This window comes from Rhyacophila brunnea, unplaced genomic scaffold (genome assembly GCF_057557595.1).
Source record: "Rhyacophila brunnea isolate RB1 unplaced genomic scaffold, BYU_Rbru_1.0 scaffold_19, whole genome shotgun sequence".
Lineage (NCBI taxonomy): Eukaryota > Metazoa > Arthropoda > Insecta > Trichoptera > Rhyacophilidae > Rhyacophila > Rhyacophila brunnea.
The window spans coordinates 16,625,049-16,644,800 of NW_028232848.1; the positions used below are offsets into that span (position 1 = coordinate 16,625,049).

The 19,752-nt window shown below is 32.6% G+C and overlaps 1 protein-coding gene across 1 annotated transcript in view; it reads right to left on the bottom strand.

The window, feature by feature from the left end:
* Positions 1-140: 140 nt before the first annotated feature.
* Positions 141-19,752, bottom strand: part of LOC147072786 (alpha-galactosidase MYORG-like) — a 29,157-nt gene continuing 9,545 nt past the window's right edge. The window contains exons 4-9 of the mRNA XM_085945712.1: positions 12,000-12,511; positions 10,156-10,345; positions 7,963-8,075; positions 4,635-4,890; positions 1,584-1,740; positions 141-337 (exon numbers count right to left, since the gene is read on the bottom strand). Coding sequence (XP_085801838.1) covers positions 141-337; positions 1,584-1,740; positions 4,635-4,890; positions 7,963-8,075; positions 10,156-10,345; positions 12,000-12,511 — 1,425 coding nt within the window. The remainder of the gene's footprint in view (positions 338-1,583; positions 1,741-4,634; positions 4,891-7,962; positions 8,076-10,155; positions 10,346-11,999; positions 12,512-19,752) is intronic.

The following is a 19,752-nucleotide window of genomic DNA, read 5'->3' on the forward strand; positions in this document are numbered from 1 at the left end:
TAAGTATTGTTTATTATTTTATCATTAGATGTAAAAAAAATAGTAAATTCTTTTTCTGGTCCGCGAAAGCTCTGCAACTTTGAAAGCTCTGCAACTTCTCTGCAAAAGTTTATACTAAATATAATACATGCAGAATGTATTTAAGGGTAAAAAGTCAATTTGAAATAAGGCAAGGTGTCCAAAGGAGCCGGAATGTCTCGGTACCAGTTTTTGCCCCTGTACAATATTCGGTCATCTTCTAGGTAAGTCCACAAGCCGTCGGGAAGGTAAACATCTCGGCTGACAGCTCCTTCCTTCATAATCGGCGCCGCCAGGATCTTCGCCCCCAGAAGAAACTCTGAAAACCAAAATTGATATCATCAATACCAAGAAGTATCTTCTGTCTGAACTCTGAATATTAATAACTTTGCGCGGTGGAGCTTTTAAATTATCAAAAACAATACTCAAATTGCAAGCTTCGTATTTTTCCGCTAGGTGCCTCTGATGGGTAGAGGTATCGATTTTTGTGCTGACTAGAGATGGGAAAACTGGTCGATTTGGAAGACTAAGTATATTTACTACCAGTATAAAAAAATACTTAGTATATGAACTTGTTCTAAAATACTTACTAGTATTTGGAATACTATATAGATCGTTTGGCGTGTGTATGCGACAAAAGTTTCATACTCAACTGAAACTAAAACCAACTCAATATTATTAGTATTTTAAAATACGTATCGGCTCAGGGAACTCAGACTGTGTATCGGCTTCATTATAATCGCTAAAAATACGCTGAGCTCCGCTTGTCGAAAAGTCCCATTTATTATAAAATTTTAAATTTATGAGTTGTTTTTTTCTGTTAGGTTACAATATTATTGTTAACAAAAATCAATAACAGTGATTTTTTTTAAATTTTAAACAGGTTTTGAGCGGTATATAACGAGCCTAAGCCTGTGCGTCATCTCACCACTGTGCTGCGACACAAAATTTATGACCTATTATTATTCATACATTCAAACGCAATAGACTAATAAATTAAAATATAAGTACCTATATTCAAGTGCTATTTCGTTCGTGCGCATTTAATGTCGATAGTGTTGAAAGTCTACCAACTGGTGAGTGCACAGAACAGCGACTCGCGATGATATCATCACAAGTTTTTTGGAATAAGTTTATTGGGCCACAAATACTTAGTATGGATAGTTTCATCCGAAAATTGAGTACACAAACTGGTGACAGTATTTCCAACTCACCTCTAGTGCTGACTACAGTATTGTCTACAATCTACACTACACCATGACTCTGTATTTTTGAATACTCGCTAGTATAGAGCCATAAAGTCGCCGAAAAAATAACTCGCTCCAGCACAAGTGAACGACGACTTAAAATAGAAACAAACATCTTAAAATATTAAATTAACAATTAAGATTTTGATATCATTTAATAATTACATGACTGATTTGAAGCCTCCTTTCTAAAAAACAAAAATCTTATATAAGTACTTAATTAAATTAATATTTAGGATTTTGATATCATTTAATAATCATGTGACTGATTTGAGGCCCCCTTTTGAATCTTATGACAAATCGATGGCGTTCACCTACCATCGTTTATTCCCAGTGCAATCTTATCAGTGGGGTCGAGCCACCATATAGGCGCGTTAACGGGCTGTCCTGTCTTCACACAGTTCTGCATTGCAGCATAAATTTCTTTCGCATACTTTGCATGGAGATCCGTGAAACCTCGGCAAATTTCTATTGTCTGAAAATAAATTTATATTTTAAATTAAGCACCTTAATTAACTACAACGCCTTTCACTTGGCGGAAATTGAACCACTTACTAATATATCAATGCTTACATCAGATAAAGGTGATTATTTCAAAAATAACAGATATCATTATTAACCTTCAACGACAATCTTTATGAAAAGATTAGCAATTCCAAAGTTCTTTAATTCACAATATGTATTGAAAATACATTAAAAGTCATAGGTAACTACCTAACCTAACCTAACCTAACCTAACCGATTTTGGTACTGTTCGGTTAAAGCGGATACAGCGGAAAACGCATTTTGAAAATAGCCGATAAACTGGTTTATTTGTTAGTTTGGGTTAGTTTAGGTTAGGTTAGGTTGGGTTAGGTAAGGTTTGGTTAGGTTAACCTAACAAATAATCCAGTTTATCGGCTATTTTCAAAATGCGTTTTCCGCTGTATCCGCTTTAACCGAACAGTACCCCGATTTTTTTTAATGGTACATGTTTAAACGCGCGCGTTAACATCATTTTACTCCCTACTTCAATTATAGTTTGTCAATTTATGGCTACGGCCGTATGTTGTAGCTTAACCACTGGGGAATGCAAAAAGAAATGGCGTATTTCAAAAAACACTACCTTATTCTTAGGTCAATAATTATTATAAAGCAATCATTATTCGTATGATGTTTATCACACTTATTTTTAAATGCCTAATTCTTGTCAAATTTGGGATCACAGAGATTATCAATATAATTTTTTATCGTAAATATTTCACTATAATAATTTCAATATAAATTATACTGATGGTTTTATAAATGCGTTTAAAAATTAATAAATGTAAAAAATCTTAACACCGCTGCACAGTTATGTACTGAATTATGACTATATTCTAAAACATTAGAGCGAGAGGTTTAAAAGAATACTTTTTTATGTAATAAAAATACTTTATGCAGTCATAAAATAATAAGGCTTCAATATTATATAAATAGATTATCTACAACGTTTAAGGTATGTCCAGGATCATGCTTTGAAAATAGAACAAAAGCTTCATTTTGACCTACGCTGAGCATGTCCCCCTTTAATAAATTCTTATAGGTGGTGAGATCCCCGGGGTTCCGGCGGCTAGCTCAGGCGTCCATCGAACCCCGGATTCACAAAAGAAGAGTAGTATATATTTGAGGGTGGAATTAAATAAAACCACGTCTGTCTCGTGTAACTTGGTATTCCTTATATTTTCACTTTCTTTACATGTTTAGGTTTTTACAATTCGTTACGCAGGTCCGTATATGTCGGAAAGGGGACGCTTACTCATTTCTTTTTCTTTTTAGATTTCGCGTACCGACGCCGTCCAGCAAAAAGGACTCTCGTGATTGGCCAAATTTTATCGCGTGATCTTTGATTCGGCGAATCACGAGCCTGACCCTGGCGCCGGCGCGCGAGGATTTCACGCACAATGCGCGGCAAAATTTATTATATTAAAATACTTATATTTAGTCTTAAAATTATCGCTTTCATCCATCATCATTTATACTTTTTAAATTAAATTAAATTTATCTTAATTACACCTCCGCCCAATATGTGATTTTCACACACCGGACGAAGGCCCTTACTTATAAATAAAAAAATACTTACGTGGTTGAGCAAGGAATCAGATTAGATGTTTTATGAAGCCGTTTCTAGAGGTCAGGGTTACGTTTCGACTTGAGCTACTAAATGATTATTTTACACCGGGAGAAGCCCGCCTGTAACAGGGGTGTATCAGTGGTTAAATGATTTCTTTAGTAATCAAAGTAAACATTAAAATGTTAACCCTTAGAATGCTACGCAACGATATATCGTTGTTTTTGATAGCCAGAAATCCTAACAACGATCGTCGTTTTGCTTTTGATGCCTGAAATGTTAAGTTAATTTGGGAACATACTACTGCACCAGTGGTACGAAATATTGTTTTATCTATTTAGTTTTATTGTTGTGTAATATAACCCGATTCATATATGTTTTGTGACTGGGTAGGTTTAGAACTTATAACTATTGTATTTTTTTTCATGGCATCACACTTTTTACAATAAAAACAATTCCAAATACAAATTTCAGTTTTCATATAAAAATTGGTTTACAGTCAAATTCTTGGTGGAAGGACAATGTTTTATTTTATTTTATGCATTTGAAATAATGGGAAAGACTTTTACTCAACTCAGTGTTTAAAATAGAGTGGATTTGTGCTATATAAAAACAGTTTCATTTATAAAAAAATAATGAAATAAAATCATTTGCAATACATTTTTAAATATTCCAATAAACAAACACCATGAAGACCTTTTTCACAAATCACGCATATTGTACGCGATCTTTTAACGAGGCCACCATGCAAATAATTTCTTTTCAGCTGGGAAGTTTCCTAATTCCACTACTTTGTATTATCCTTCGTGTGGGATAACCGATTGTTTCCAATAACTGGTAAAAATCAAAACTCTGTGCGCGGATCGTGCATTTCGCTCGCTCTCGCGATCGCCCGTATGATAGAGTGAGTAAGAGATATGTCAATTATTTTCCTCGATTACGAAATGTGTTTTCATAACATTCCGATTTCGCAGAATCAATTAGAGTGGTAAGGTGTCTAAAAAGAATACAATACTTTCATTTATCGACAATTATTGGTAGCAATCCTCGCCCGGATTTTGAAAAACATCGTAGCAGCCAAAGGGATTTACCCAACGCTAATCGAGTCTTCGCTATTATATGTTAATAATTAAGATATACTTGAATTAATGTAGGGTCTAAGTAATCGCTTCATATAGCGAGTCTTCGCCACTGCTCAGTATTGAATAAGAAATAAAAATATATACATTACAGTGTAAGATATAAAAGGATAGAAAAAAACAACAAAAAAACCATCTAACCTCGTTGTCGTAATCCCAAGGAACGAATGAGTACTGCATCGAGGGCATGAAGACGCTGGCCTGCGTCCAGCGAATGAAGAGCTCCTTGGAGGGCGGCTCGTTGTAGCCATTGCCCCCGATCATGTCGGGCAATACAAATGTGTACCCTGCCATGTTCATCTGAAGAAGAGTGGTTACCAGCGTCGGCAGACCGTTATCCCACGTCCACACTGTGTCCTTGTCTGCCATGCGTACAAACACGGGCAAGTCTTGAGTCCTGTAATAACAATTGAGGGGACATGTTGATGAACGAGTCAACTGCAAAAAGCGTGTTCTGAGACTGGTAATGTTTTTGATGTATTGTCTACCTCGGGAATTTTCAAACCTGTCTCCTACTTTTTATGGAGAGTTTATCAAGAAACGACTAGTTAAATAGTGTCAAATTATTGTTGAAATCTATCATAAAATTATTCCAAAAATTTTTGTATGGATATAAGAAAACGTATGGTTTAGGACGATTCGGAACCGTTGACTGGGAGCTGGGACAACTGGACACCGCACAGATTAATGAAATTCGCAAAGAAATATACATATGTTACGATTTGAGACAGCAAGCAGAAAATGTTTTGAGTGCCGCTGTATGTCAAGAGGGATAGAGGCGAGTCGTGTAGAATCGAGATCAATCTTGCCACGATCCCCAGTCATAAAGTCCCGACGAAGAAGAATGATGCTAACACACAATAAGTGCATAATTACTTAACACACGTCAAATACCAACTAACGAAGCAAGAAGTGGGCTCCACGATTACTTCCGTGGCTAGCACTACCACTTTTCGTGTATGGTTGCGTCTCAGATGGACGAATCATGAAAGGACCTGCGTCTATCATTTTATGCGGACGAATCCGAGATACGCGAACGAATACCACCGAATATCAAGTACGGAGGTGAGGTGTGAGAATCACGGTTCCATTAATAAACAGAACACGAAGAAACAGAACGCTGACAAAACAAAACAGCTTCAACAGCGATAAATATAACTATAACCTTTCAGGAAAAATATAACATTTAATATTGAAATTGTTGTCTTCATAATTATGTTATGATTTTTAATAACACAGGCTTTCAATACGCCATAAAAAATCAAATTATATAATTTCTGCATACCTTATCGCTGGAAAGCCTCAATTGAACGGGACTCAACTCGGTGTTGCAAGTCGGCAAGCTAGGTACCTATATCTATAATCAATCACCAATCTAATATTATGTTCAAAATGTTTGGGTCACTACGGGTACGGGACTTGGGTATAAGGAAATAATAAGTTTAATAATGTTGTGGAGTTGTGCATGATTATCAAAATCAAGCAGATACATTGATATTTTTAGGCCGAATGGCCAACATGAATTGATTATAATATATATTAAACATTTATAAGTAAAGTAAAAATAATGTTTTTGTATTAAATATTTAATTAATAAATAGATACGGTAAAAATGAATGTTTTATTTTTCCCCTGGCTGTTCTGTTTTGTCACTGTTCTGTTTTTTCATGTTCTGGGCCTTATGTTGTAACTTGCGATTTGAAGTCGCCCGGTCGACATGACGTCATATGACATCATCGTGACGTACTACAGGAGTGAGTCAATACCATTCGAGAAATTAACGCTACTCTAATACTAGCGTTATCCATTGTCCCCATACACAAATAGGTGTTTCAGCATAATAATATATATGGTGAGCCGTGCGCATTGTCGATGCGTGTATTGAGCTTACGTCACAATTACGTCATGTCGTCGGGTGACTTCATGTCACAAGTTATAACATAGGGCACCTGTTTTGTCCGACTACCGAGAGTCACGAGTCACGGACCACCTCTCGACCTGGCACCATGACTTTTCATGTATACACACATGTCTCAGGTACAGTGGCGGCTCTAGCATCTTTTAGTAAGTGGGGTCAGATGGCGTGAAATATCTAATAAGTATCTACCTAATCAATATTAATCAAAGCGTAAAAAAACATATCTTTTGTAGCTATTACTTCATATTCATATGCCTCCTGCGTTCGAAAGAATCGTATTGCTACAAGAAAAACAAAATAGTCTTTTCAAGGATACACTCGCCGTCAACCATGTTTTTTGGTAAACTGTTCGGAGGTTAATGCTTTTTTTGTTTTGATTAGTTCATACACAATAACTAAATCTGTTAGTGACTGGTTGGTGAGGTCCTAATCGTTTCACTTCTAGTTTGTCTTCAAATGTCAATGTACTGAACTTATATTTCAATAAATGAACCACCTCATTCATCATAATACCTACCTAATATTATTTATCAAAATTATTTTACTAATGTGAAATTCAACTATCCACAACTAGTACATTACAATAATTAATATTTAGGTAATACAAATTAATATTGATTTAATTAACTGAAATAACACATACCTACTCTTTGTTATTATCATTCAAGATAATATTATAAATTATTATAGTATGTATTAACAAATATATTTTAAAACTTAAGGAGATAGATGACATATTTGATCACTTACTGGCAAACTAACTAATAAACTAAACCGGTGGGTCATGGGATATGAATTTACAGCCGACCGACAAGATAACTAACTTCATAATATATTATAAACTCACACTTATGCAAGACCAGGTATTTACTACAGTGTCCCCGGTCCAGCATCGGTACATGTGGGTAAAATGTGCATAGCACGTGCAAAAACGGCCTACAGACGTACGCATTGTTCAGTTTCATTATGAATTTTGAGAATCATAACTGGCAATCGCATATAGCATCTCATAATATTATAAACATTGCTTTGATTTTAAAGGGGCCCACCCAGTCTTTCAATCTCTTTGGGCCCACCGAATTTCGACCCCAGAAGTATCGTTGTATTGTACTATGTAAGTGGAGCCAAAACTCACACAGAGCATTAGGGATGGGCCAAGAAACAAGAATCAAGGATGGGCAAACAGTACAAATAAAATATATATTTAATTAATTTATACAAAATCAATGTATTATGGTAGGAACGTAAAACATGAATATTCAATTGAATATTGACTTTAGAATGATGAGGGGACCGGAGTCAAGAGTCTAGCTCTTCCATGTATATGAATAGATATATATTTAGTGTATATGTATATGAAAAGTACCTTAGCACCCGGTCTACGTACCCTTTTCGACAAATAATACCATCGTTGTTCGTTGGTCGTTGACTCACATTCTCTTTTCTATACTATCTCCACTTCCCTTAAATCGTTAGTTAGTAAAATAAAATACCTACCTTTGTAATATTATATTATTATACATAGATGTATCTATAGTCTAAGATACAGACCTTTGTCCGGTACGTATTTCGGTCATGGGCCCCCCAATTTTGGCGGCATTCCTCACGTATTGTATTACGATGAGAGCTGGCTGTTCGTTCATGTCGCCATTTTGAACTCCAATCTAAACAGAAAAAAAAAGATTGACATAATAATTCATTCGAGAGAGTCAAAGACGTTGAAGAAAATCTACATAAAGGGACGGAGCCTAAATATACGAAAGTGAACCTGAAAAAAGGACACCATAGTCTACTAATAACATTGATTGTCAATCTCGCTACATTCCCACAGGAAAGTGTTTTAGTTTTTTTTTACGTTTTTTTGTATTCTATTTTATGTAGGTTATGAAAATAAAGCTGAATAGGTAAATATTTCAAATATATTTTTTTAAATTAAATAACTTAATTGTTTATATAAGCGGATTGTCTAGACCAGCAATATCCAAACTGGGAGGAGCGCCTCCCTGGGGAGCCGCGTAGAGCAAAAGAAGGCGCGACAAGATGATGAATTTGGATTGACTACTATTTAAAAGGAAAAATTGATAGAATTATCATGCAATAGGTACTTCATTGAAACAAAAATTTCAGAGTGAAACCCTACTTCAATTTTGGTTGAATCGAAGTGAAAAACATAATATTTTGTCAAGCAAAGCAATGCAAGTACCGCTGCAGGGAACTCAGAAATAATTATCTGTTCTGTGTACCGCTGCCATTCGTAACATCACATGTAAACAGAATTTTCTGCATTAGCTGCAATGAAATTCAAATATTGAGTCCGTTTTTTAATAACATTATAAGGTATTTCAACCAGGACTCAAAATGACCGGAGCAAACCAGTTCTGGTTTGTGGAATCCACGAGACTAGCGTTTCTTCTCGTGGAAAAATTAAATCTTACGTTCTGGATTGCGTATTGATAAAAGATAAATAAAATTAATTACTGTGTTGATGTATGGTTTAAAAAAAAACTGTGCGTAGACGCGTGCGTGACGTAGGTAACAAAACAAAAACAAAACTTGTGATAACCAAGATTCTTCGATTAGCTCTTAATTATCTTGTTAAATTACACACTCAAGAAAAAAGGCCGCTAATTGGAGCGCCGTTGGTTTATTTTTATACACTTTAACTTATATTACTAAATTATATAATTATTTCTCGTTGTTTTTATTTATAAAGTAACAACTGTCACTCTGGCGTTTAATCGTTTGTTTACGTAAGAATTGCAAATGGCCGACAATAATAAATTTGTTGCCTCGGAACGGAGCAATTCTGCTATGCGTTTGTATACAGCTGACTGATTCGCAACTAACTTCATACTGTCGATTACTTTCGTAACGGTGTGCGCGCACAGCTCTCAATTTCACTCTCTACCAAAAGCCCCAAAAGAAGTATTTATAACTAAATAATGATAATATTTAACATGGTTTGATAAGATACATTTTCATTGACACAGTGGGAGCCCATATTTTTTTATTTTGTAAAACATATTTTATGAGATCAGTGGGTCTATTCTATACACAAGGCTGTTTTCCGTCCACTGCGGCAGCTAAATAGGGTAGGAAAGTTTTGAATTATTAACACTTATTGTAACAATTACAATAATTTAGTTATAATTGTTACAAGAAGTACTATGTTTTAACAGCACCTCTCTTCTCTGTGATAAATTTTAGACCGAAATAGACAGTTTTGACAGTTAAGACGGTTAACTTATTTTAATTGTTACAATAAGTGTTAATAATTTGATACTTACCTACCCTATTTAGCTGCCGTAGCGGACCGAAAGCAGGCTTGTGTATAGAATAGACCCGCAGCATGATATTATTAAATAGAAAAAGAATGTCTGTGGGTCTATTCTATACTATACTTATCGACCGCTAAAGTTATAAAGTGATAATTATTATCAAACTTAGGGTAGGTTTGTATCAAAGTATTCACACTTATTGTAATAATTACAATAATATGTTTGTAATAGTTGCAATAAGTGCCAAATTTTGACAGCAGCAAAGGAGGTGCTGTTAAAATATAGCATTTTTATTGCAACAATTAAAAACATCTTATTATAATAAAGTGCAAGTGTAATATTACAATAAGTGCTAATATATAATATTTACAAACCTAGCCTAAGTTTGATAATATTTATCACTTTGGGTGGTTGGTTATCACTGGTGAGTAAATTACAGTAACTGTTTATAGAAATAAAATTTAACCTGCGGTTGCCACCCGGATTCTCCTGCAACAAACTTGAAGCTGTCGAGTTTGTAGTCATTGATTCTGTTATTAAGTATTCTGAACCACTCCACGATGATGTCGTTAGTGAAGTCTATATAGGAGGCATTAGTATTGTTCTGGTTCCACCACTCCGTGAGGATGCTGCCATCCTCCGATTTCACAAATAAACTAAAATATTACAGACATATAATACAGGTAGGTAGGTACACTAGTCACCAAACAAAATATTGTTGATTATTTTTCAATATTTTTTTAAAAATATATACAGTGGTAGCAGCGATCGCCGTCTAAAGTCGTTTAAGTTATTGGTGAATTATGTGAAGTCAAATGGCTCATGGCTCCCACAAGGGGTGGGGGGGGGCTGACAGGGCTGTAGCCTGGGGCCCCGGGCTCTAGGGGGCCTGGCGTGGTGGGTCGACCTGATAAGTGAGGTAAACACACATCACAAAGTTACCCTAATAATAACACATTAACAGTTTTGCTCGGTATAGCCGAGAAGTAGCTCATTATAAAAGTGAATAAATGTATGGAGAAAGTCATAAACTAAAATGTCAATGAATGTTTCCTCATTACATCAGAGATCTCGTTATTTACGTGATCTTAAGGGCAGACGTGCTCAGCGTGGGTCAAAATTGAGCTTTTTTCTATTTTCAAAGCATGATCCAGGACATTCCTAAAACGTTGTAGATAATGTATTTATATAATTTTGAAGCCTTATTATCCTTTATATTTATTTTAAACATTTGATGACTGCATAAAGTATTTTTATTAGATAATAGTATTCTTTTAAACCTCTCGCTCTAATGTTTTAGAATATAGTCATATTTCAGTACATAAATGTGCAGTGGTTTTAAGATTTTTTACTTTTATTAATTAATAAACGCATTTATAAAACCATCAGTATAATTTATATAGACATTGTTATAGTGAAATATTTACGATAAAAAATTATATTGATAATCTCTGTGATCCCAAATTTGACAAGAATTAGGTATTTTATTATTCAGAAATTGGGCAAGATTAACACATTTGAAGATAATTCTAAAGATACTAATTATAAGCTATGTTTTTGACCATTCAAGTGTGATAAACATCCTACGAATAATGATTGCTTTATAATAATTATTTACCTAAGAAGAAGGTAATGTTTTTTTGAAATACACCTAATTTTTCAATTAGGTACCGCACGTGTACAAATTTTTATATAAGCCCAAAATCAGACAATCAAAAACTAAAATATGTTAAACAAGCAAAATTAACAATAGATTTCTTCCAACCATATGATGTCAACATAAAACTCATCATATTATATTATTAACTTCCGTTCTATCTGGTATTGCAATAATTGCCAAGGTTAGAACCTCGATTTTCCATTCATAGCTGGTCAAAATTCAATATAATTATTTTTTCAATTTTGCTTGATGTCTGTCATATTATGCCCACTATTTTTATATTGGAGTGGGGAGGGGCAATTTTATGCTGCCACCTATAGTATGGCAGCCACACGTGGCGCGGCCCTTATAATATGGGTGTATTAATTTGTTAATACATATTATTATAAAAATCTATACATAAACACCTTGTTTTTATGATTCGTCCAACTTTACTATTTTGTAACTAAATCTTTTTTATTGTATAGAAACATCACTGTAAAAGTGTAAAATATAATTTATTAGCAGAGTGTATTGAATTGCATACTTCGTATTCCGTCGTTAGACGTCTCAATAATATGAAACTACCTACAATAGCACTAAACTTCAGCATTTTCTTTATATTCCGACGAAGTATTGATTGTTATAGTCAATTAAATGTATCAACTTACTCTAACTCCTTTAAAATATCGTACAATTCGCAGTTCTCGTTAGTGAAAGGATGAATCCAGAGGGTCACCCTGAATCCCATGTCTTTCAGGTCTAGAATGGTCTTCTTCATGTTGGGAAACTTGTTCGGGTCCTCTGTGAGAGATCCGTAACAATACTCCCACCGATCGTCGATCTCGATATGGCTGTTATTAAAACCGTTGGCGACAATTTCATTCGCCATGTTCATTATGACTGATTCATTTATCGCTCTAGGATATTTGGCCCACGTCGACCAAATCGGATGTTGAACCATTCTGAAGTCGGGCACATCAGACGGTTTACCCAAGTAATTTTCGACAGCATATTCGTGACCTTGCCTGGCGTTTTTCGCCAATATGACATCGTAAGAAAGAGTATTAGCGGTACGTCTTTGTGAGTAAGGTGCCTTATTCTCGGATATGAGACAAAAGTGATTGTCTCTAATATTGTTTTGATCAATGAATAGAGGAACATTCTTATTGACATATCGTCGCTATAGGATTTGTTTCCCGAATATCCATTTTAGTCGAAATCGACATTTTAATGCAGTTCGATTTCTTTTACCGAACTCTATCGAAATCATTTATAAAAACAATATATTTTTATCTAGAAATAGAGATATTTAAAAAAAAAAACCCGAATAGGCCATATTAAGCAACAATTATTCCGTGCTTTTCTCCCGAACGTCCAACTATCCGTTCCTGAATATCCAAGTTAATTTGTGTCAAAATATACCGCTGGCTGAGTTTTTATTTCCCGAATATCACTTAAGCCAATCAAACCGCGCTGATCTCGTGCATCTCGCTCCCACATTCACGCTGTCTAGCTCTAAAACAATCACGCCCGCAATCATACTTTTTGGCCCTCCGGATTCATCTTTCAAAGTTCGAGCTGTTAAGTATTGTTTTTAAAGTTACCATTGTTTTAATAGTGAGTTCAACAAATTTGAAGAGATAAATCATGGCTGATACGTCACCAGTTCGCCCTGAACTTACAACAGAGTTATGGAAGTGAGTATTTTAACCTAAATAACTGTATTTTGTATCGATGAATAGCGACAAAACCCAACGGTCATATGAATTATACAGCATTTCTACAGTGTGACCCGGTAACTACCGTAACGTAAAGAATTAATTATTATTTCTTCATCAAACATGGTTTGTCTTTATTTTACTTTTAACGTAGGTACCTATTTCTGTGAAAATAAAGACGGTGATATTATTTATTTTAGAATGCGTTAATAGTTAATTTAATTTATTATTTACGTTACCTAGTAATATTTTATTTAGTTAATATTATACACTTACGATATAATATGTACTAATCTAATATTATCAGCTAATGGTTAATAATTTATACATGCTCACATAGTTCTTATTCCTTACAATAATAAATATATAATATTTATTTGGTGGTTTGTAATAAAACTAACAAGTTCGATTGAAGACCATAATGACGCATTATTTTTCTGTCAATAAGAATATCATATAAAAATGTTACAATATGGAAAGAAAATATAGAAATTGATTGTATTAAAACTTAAATTTTACTTTGGTCCTAATCTCGAATTGTTTAATGAAATTTTGACTACGTCATTTTTAGGGTTTGTATTATATGAAAACAGCTTCCTTTTATTTAATTTGCTTATTTTATTTTGTGTTTTATTTAAATTTACCTTTTTCCAGTACCTTCAGAGACTGTATAGAAGCCCAGTCACCAAACCAAACCCAAGGCGAAGAGAATGAGATGTCCATAATATGTTCCTCTTCTCAAAATTCCTGTGGCGTTTAAAGAAAAATTAATCCAACGGAGTGGACACGAAATGTCCGGAAAAATAAAAGGGAACATGGCGAAGAATACGTCGATATTATAAAGAAAACACATCCAGCAAAAATTGTGAAAAGCACATGTTTCCCAACATGTCATCTAAAATGTATGAGTAAATTTACGGAAGACGAAAGAAAAATTATCCACTCTCAATTTTATAAGTTAAGTGATGATAAAAAAACCATTATTACAGCAAATATACAACGAGGTCAATACCAACAAGAAAACGGACAAAGAAAGAAACAAGTCGGAAACGCTTCTCATATACTTATTATTTTGAACTGCTTGCCGAAAAAATTAAGGTGTGCCAAAAATTTTTTTGCAGCACTTTAGACATCTGTGATAGTAGAAAAGAGAAAATATCATTTGCCTCAGATTTCATAACAGTTAATATTTATAAGAAAGTTAACCGTACACCGTCTAAGGCTGCGCGCACACGGCAAAGCGAAGTTTCGGATTCATCCGCCAAACGACGTTTGCGTTTTATTTGCGTTTTATTTGCGAGCCGATTGCGTTTTAAATGCGTTTCAAATGCGTCCATATTTCGACAATGCTGTCCAAGAGAAAACACGGTTTTCAAGGGGATTCATAAACGCCTTTTTTTGAAACTGCACCCTGCTGCGAGAGTATTTATCTTTCATTACAGTGGCGTACAAGGGTAAATAAATCAATATAAAATCAGTACGTAATATTGCATTATACCTACATTTATTTTCCCACTATTGCTTCTTTTGGAGCTGGACTGTTTTATATCGAAAGCGTTTTGAAAATTACCTATTGTTGAGCCTATTATATACCATCATCATCAATACTATCGACCGAGGGTACTTGATGGAGTTTGAATTTAAATTCTAATTGATTTAAGTTTTGTACTATTATTATTTATTAATACAATAAAAAAAGATTATAAGTTAATACACGAAGAAAGGGTAAAAACCTTATTACCTAGATACCTACTAAGTAAATGATGAAGTATAAAAACATAATATTTTGAATAATTTGAATATTTGCAGTGTTTCTAAAAAAACCCGTTGTAAATACGATTAATACATTCGGTAGGTAAGCGTATTAAAATGTCATTTCTCGTAAACAATAGTTTTCTCGTTGTGCAATATGTTGGGAGTTTAATAATATTAACTAATGAGAGATGTCACCAACTGTAACTACTCAATAAATAAAAAAAAAAACGAATAAACAATGTTAAGGTATAGTTCGTAATATGCAAATTTAAATAATTTTTGATGAATACCTATATACCTATACCGAAAATATTTATATAAGTACCTATAGATACGTATTGAATTACCCACCTACCTATTCATATTATATGAAATACATATTTAAAATAACACCATTCTTTTGGGAAGAATACAAGTAGGTATGCATTTGGTTATATTCGATATTAAATAAGTATGTATCTTTAATAGAATCATGCCTCCTTTTTAGTAGTAGAATCTTTATGTAGGTATCGAATCTATAAAATATTTTTATTAAATTTAATCTGTTTTTAAGCGTGAAGGCTCGCCATAACTATAAGGTAAACTAAACCATTATTATTTATTTTGTAGTAAGTATGTACTTCTTTAATTATTTTTTTTATTAGTTGACACTTTTATCTTCTATAGATACACTAAAATGGAAACGGGTGCCAATAATAACATATTGAAGTGAGAATAATGAATACCTTCCTACTACTATCGATAGGTATGTTCCTGTGTACTTGTGTAGGTACATGTATATTTATATTAATTATTGTTTTCGTGTTATAATATATTATTTGCGATTAATTGATAACAAAATTTAGATAATTTATCTATTCACCCGCTACAGTAAAATCTATAAAATATTTTAATTAAATTATATCTGTTGCTCTACATTGCATGAACGCCACTGAAGCAATGGAGTAATTAATTATGTCATACAATACGTGCCATGAATATACTACCTACCACATGTTCTTTTAAATCTTCCCATTTAGGCCAGGACCGAACTTTTGAAAGCTGAAATTTATGGGGGCGCGTATTAAGAAATATTACTGATTAACCACATAATTATGTTCAGAAAGGCCTAATAAATTTTATTTACCAATGACAAACTCATGACCGGATGAGTGGGTATTTTTCATTAAAAACTTGGGTATAATGTAAAGGTTTAAGCCTACGCAATCTGCACCTAGCACATTGTCATATATAATAATATGAAGAATGTTAAATCTCAGTCGGTTCCATGACAAAACAGGACAGTGACAAAACAGAACATGACAAAACAGAACACCTGGAGAAAACCTGGCTGTTCTGTTTTATCATGTTCTGTATTGTTATTGTTGTCGAAGTCATGATGAATTGTTTGCAACCAGAAAGATTCACTTGAATGATTAATGCTTATTTGGACTATGTCTGCATTTGCGTATAGCTAACAAAAATCCGCATGAAAGTAATTAAAAATAATTTCTACACTATGAAAATATCATCAAATTAAAAAACGCTTTCGATATAATATAACAGAATTCTATTCCAAATCAAGCAATAGTGGAAAAAATAAATATAGGTAAAATGGTAAAAAATAAATACTTAATAATTATGTAGGTATTGTTTACATATTATATTTTTATATTTTATTTATCTTAGTTCGCCACTGGCGACAAAAAAAGGTTTTTTTTAATTCTTCGGATAGTGCAATAAATAAATTCTTACATAATAACACTAACGGTGAAAACAAAAAGTACTAATATCCATAATAGCTATAAGTTGGCGAACACAATACGGCACATATTGTATGACATAATTTATTACTTAAAAATTAAAAAAATCTTCCTTCTTTCTTAATTAGTGTCATCAAGAATTTCACAGTGGCGTTAATGCAATGGGGAAAACAGATATAATTTAATTAAAATATTTTATAGGTTTTTTGTATATAATTTGTTAGAACAATGTAATATATTATTATACCTATTGTATCTTTTATTAAATAAACATTTAAAACATATTATTCATAAACATTTGAAATATCTCCCCTTAAAATCTGTTCATATTTCCAATAGAATATTATTGCTTAGAATTCAATAGCTACATATTAAAAAGATAGCTATTGTAATGAGACTATATCAGGTAATTTCGTGTTAGTGTACCTACTAATATTTCAATCTATTTTTTATGAAAGGTGTTTTGAATTCATAACTACCAACTTTTTTTGAATATGTAATTGAATAATATGTTACTGTAGCGGCTAAATAGATAAATTATCTAAATTTTATTGTCAATTAATCGCAACTAATATATTATAACAAAAAAACAATAATTAATATAAATATACTTGTACCGATACAAGTACACAAGCACATACCTATCAATAGTAGTAGGTGGGTATTCATTATTCTCACTTCAATATATTATTATTAGTACCCGTTTCCATTTTAGTGTATCTATAGAAGATGACAGTGTCAACTAATAAAAAAATTAATTAAATAAGTACATACTACAAAATAAATAATAATAGTTTAGTTTACCGTATAGATATGGCGAGCCTTTCTTCTCGTGAAATACTTCTTCTCATAGCTGTGCTGTGTCACAACTTTTTATTATATTTTGTAAAACTGCTTACCTACCGAATGTATTAATAGTATTTACAACAGGTTTTTAGAATACTGCAAATATTCAAATTATTCAAAATATTATGTTTTTGTACTTAATCCTTTACTTAGTAGGTATCTAGGTAATAAGGTTTTTATCCTTTCTTCGTGTATTAACGTATAATCTTTTTTTATTGTATTAATAAATAATAATAGTACAAAACTTAAATCAATTAGAATTTAAATTCAAACTCCATCAAGTACCCTCGGTTGATAGTATTGATGATGGTATACCTACTAATATTTCAATCTATTTTTTATGAAAGGTGTTTTGAATTCATAACTACCAACTTTTTTTGAATATGTAATTGAATAATATGGTACTGTAGCGGCTAAATAGATAAATTATCTAAATTTTATTGTCAATTAATCGCAACTAATATATTATAACAAAAAAACAATAATTAATATAAATATACTTGTACCGATACAAGTACACAAGCACATACCTATCAATAGTAGTAGGTGGGTATTCATTATTCTCACTTCAATATATTATTATTAGTACCCGTTTCCATTTTAGTGTATCTATAGAAGATGACAGTGTCAACTAATAAAAAAATTAATTAAATAAGTACATACTACAAAATAAATAATAATAGTTTAGTTTACCGTATAGATATGGCGAGACTTTCTTCTCGTGAAATACTTCTTCTCATAGCTGTGCTGTATCACAACTTTTTATTATATTTTTTAAAACTGCTTACCTACCGAATGTATTAATAGTATTTACAACAGGTTTTTAGAATACTGCAAATATTCAAATTATTCAAAATATTATGTTTTTGTACTTAATCCTTTACTTAGTAGGTATCTAGGTAATAAGGTTTTTACCCTTTCTTCGTGTATTAACTTATAATCTTTTTTTATTGTATTAATAAATAATAATAGTACAAAACTTAAATCAATTAGAATTTAAATTCAAACTCCATCAAGTACCCTCGGTCGATAGTATTGATGATGATGGTATATAATAGGCTCAACAATAGGTAATTTTCAAAACGCTTTCGATATAAAACAGTCCAGCTCCAAAAGAAGCAATAGTGGGAAAATAAATGTAGGTATAATGCAATATTACGTACTGATTTTATATTGATTTATTTACCCTTGTACGCCACTGTAATGAAAGATAAATACTCTCGCAGCAGGGTGCAGTTTCAAAAAAAGGCGTTTATGAATCCCCTTGAAAACCGTGTTTTCTCTTGGACAGCATTGTCGAAATTTTGACGCATTTGACACGCATTTAAAACGCAATCGGCTCGCAAATAAAACGCAAATAAAACGCAAACGTCGTTTGGCGGATGAATCCGAAACTTCGCTTTGCCGTGTGCTCGCAGCCTTACAAGGAAATAAGTTTTCCTACAATTCGAAAGATGTCCACTAATATCACGAAATTGACCGAGAAAAAAGTGAAAGATTTGATAGCAATGTTTCCATACATGCCAGACATTGATGTCACATATTATAAAGCTATTTTAGGATTAAGCGATAAAGGACTTTTTCCTAATTCGATTTAAACAAATGTTTTTAGACCTAAGATTAGCATAGATCAACGTTACCAGGCGACATTTTTAATGATCCCGTCTATTAACCAAATACTCATTCACTTATTTTTATTAATTATGTACCGATATGTCTTTGTAAAATTTTATGCTTTTTGTAAAAAATGCTAAATGTAATCCTAGTGCATAAACTAAACGTTTTAAAACATGTTTATGACTACATTTTCTATGTGACTCCACTTGACCATGGTCTTTTTTTTTGTAATTTATTATAAGTAGACTTATTTGTATAAGTGTATTGCAATATTATAATGGGTAAAAAATGATTAATTTTAAATGATTTTAAAAATTTAGATTATTGTTTATGATTCAAATCTGTCAACGAATTTATTATAGGCACAAATTGTCCAAAACCGTTTACTTGTCGAAGTAAAAACTTTTATTTCTATGGATTGAGAACCTCTGAGTCGTGCGTAAATAATTTTTATCCATTGCATGTAATTTGCACTCATGTTTATGTGACATATTTATGTGGCGACTCAAGAGTCTAGACTCGGTATCAATGACTAATTCTGGCAAATATAACAAAAGATCATTGTTTAAATGTGGGTATTTGAAACAAGGTGTTAAGTTTCATGGTTAGTTTGAACCATATTTATTTTTCTATTTATATAATTATTATAATCTAAAATGTGTACTGTTAGTTTTCTTATTTTTTGTATGAATACTTATTTGACAAAGATTGGGGTGATCAAAATAAATTATCAACTAACTGTA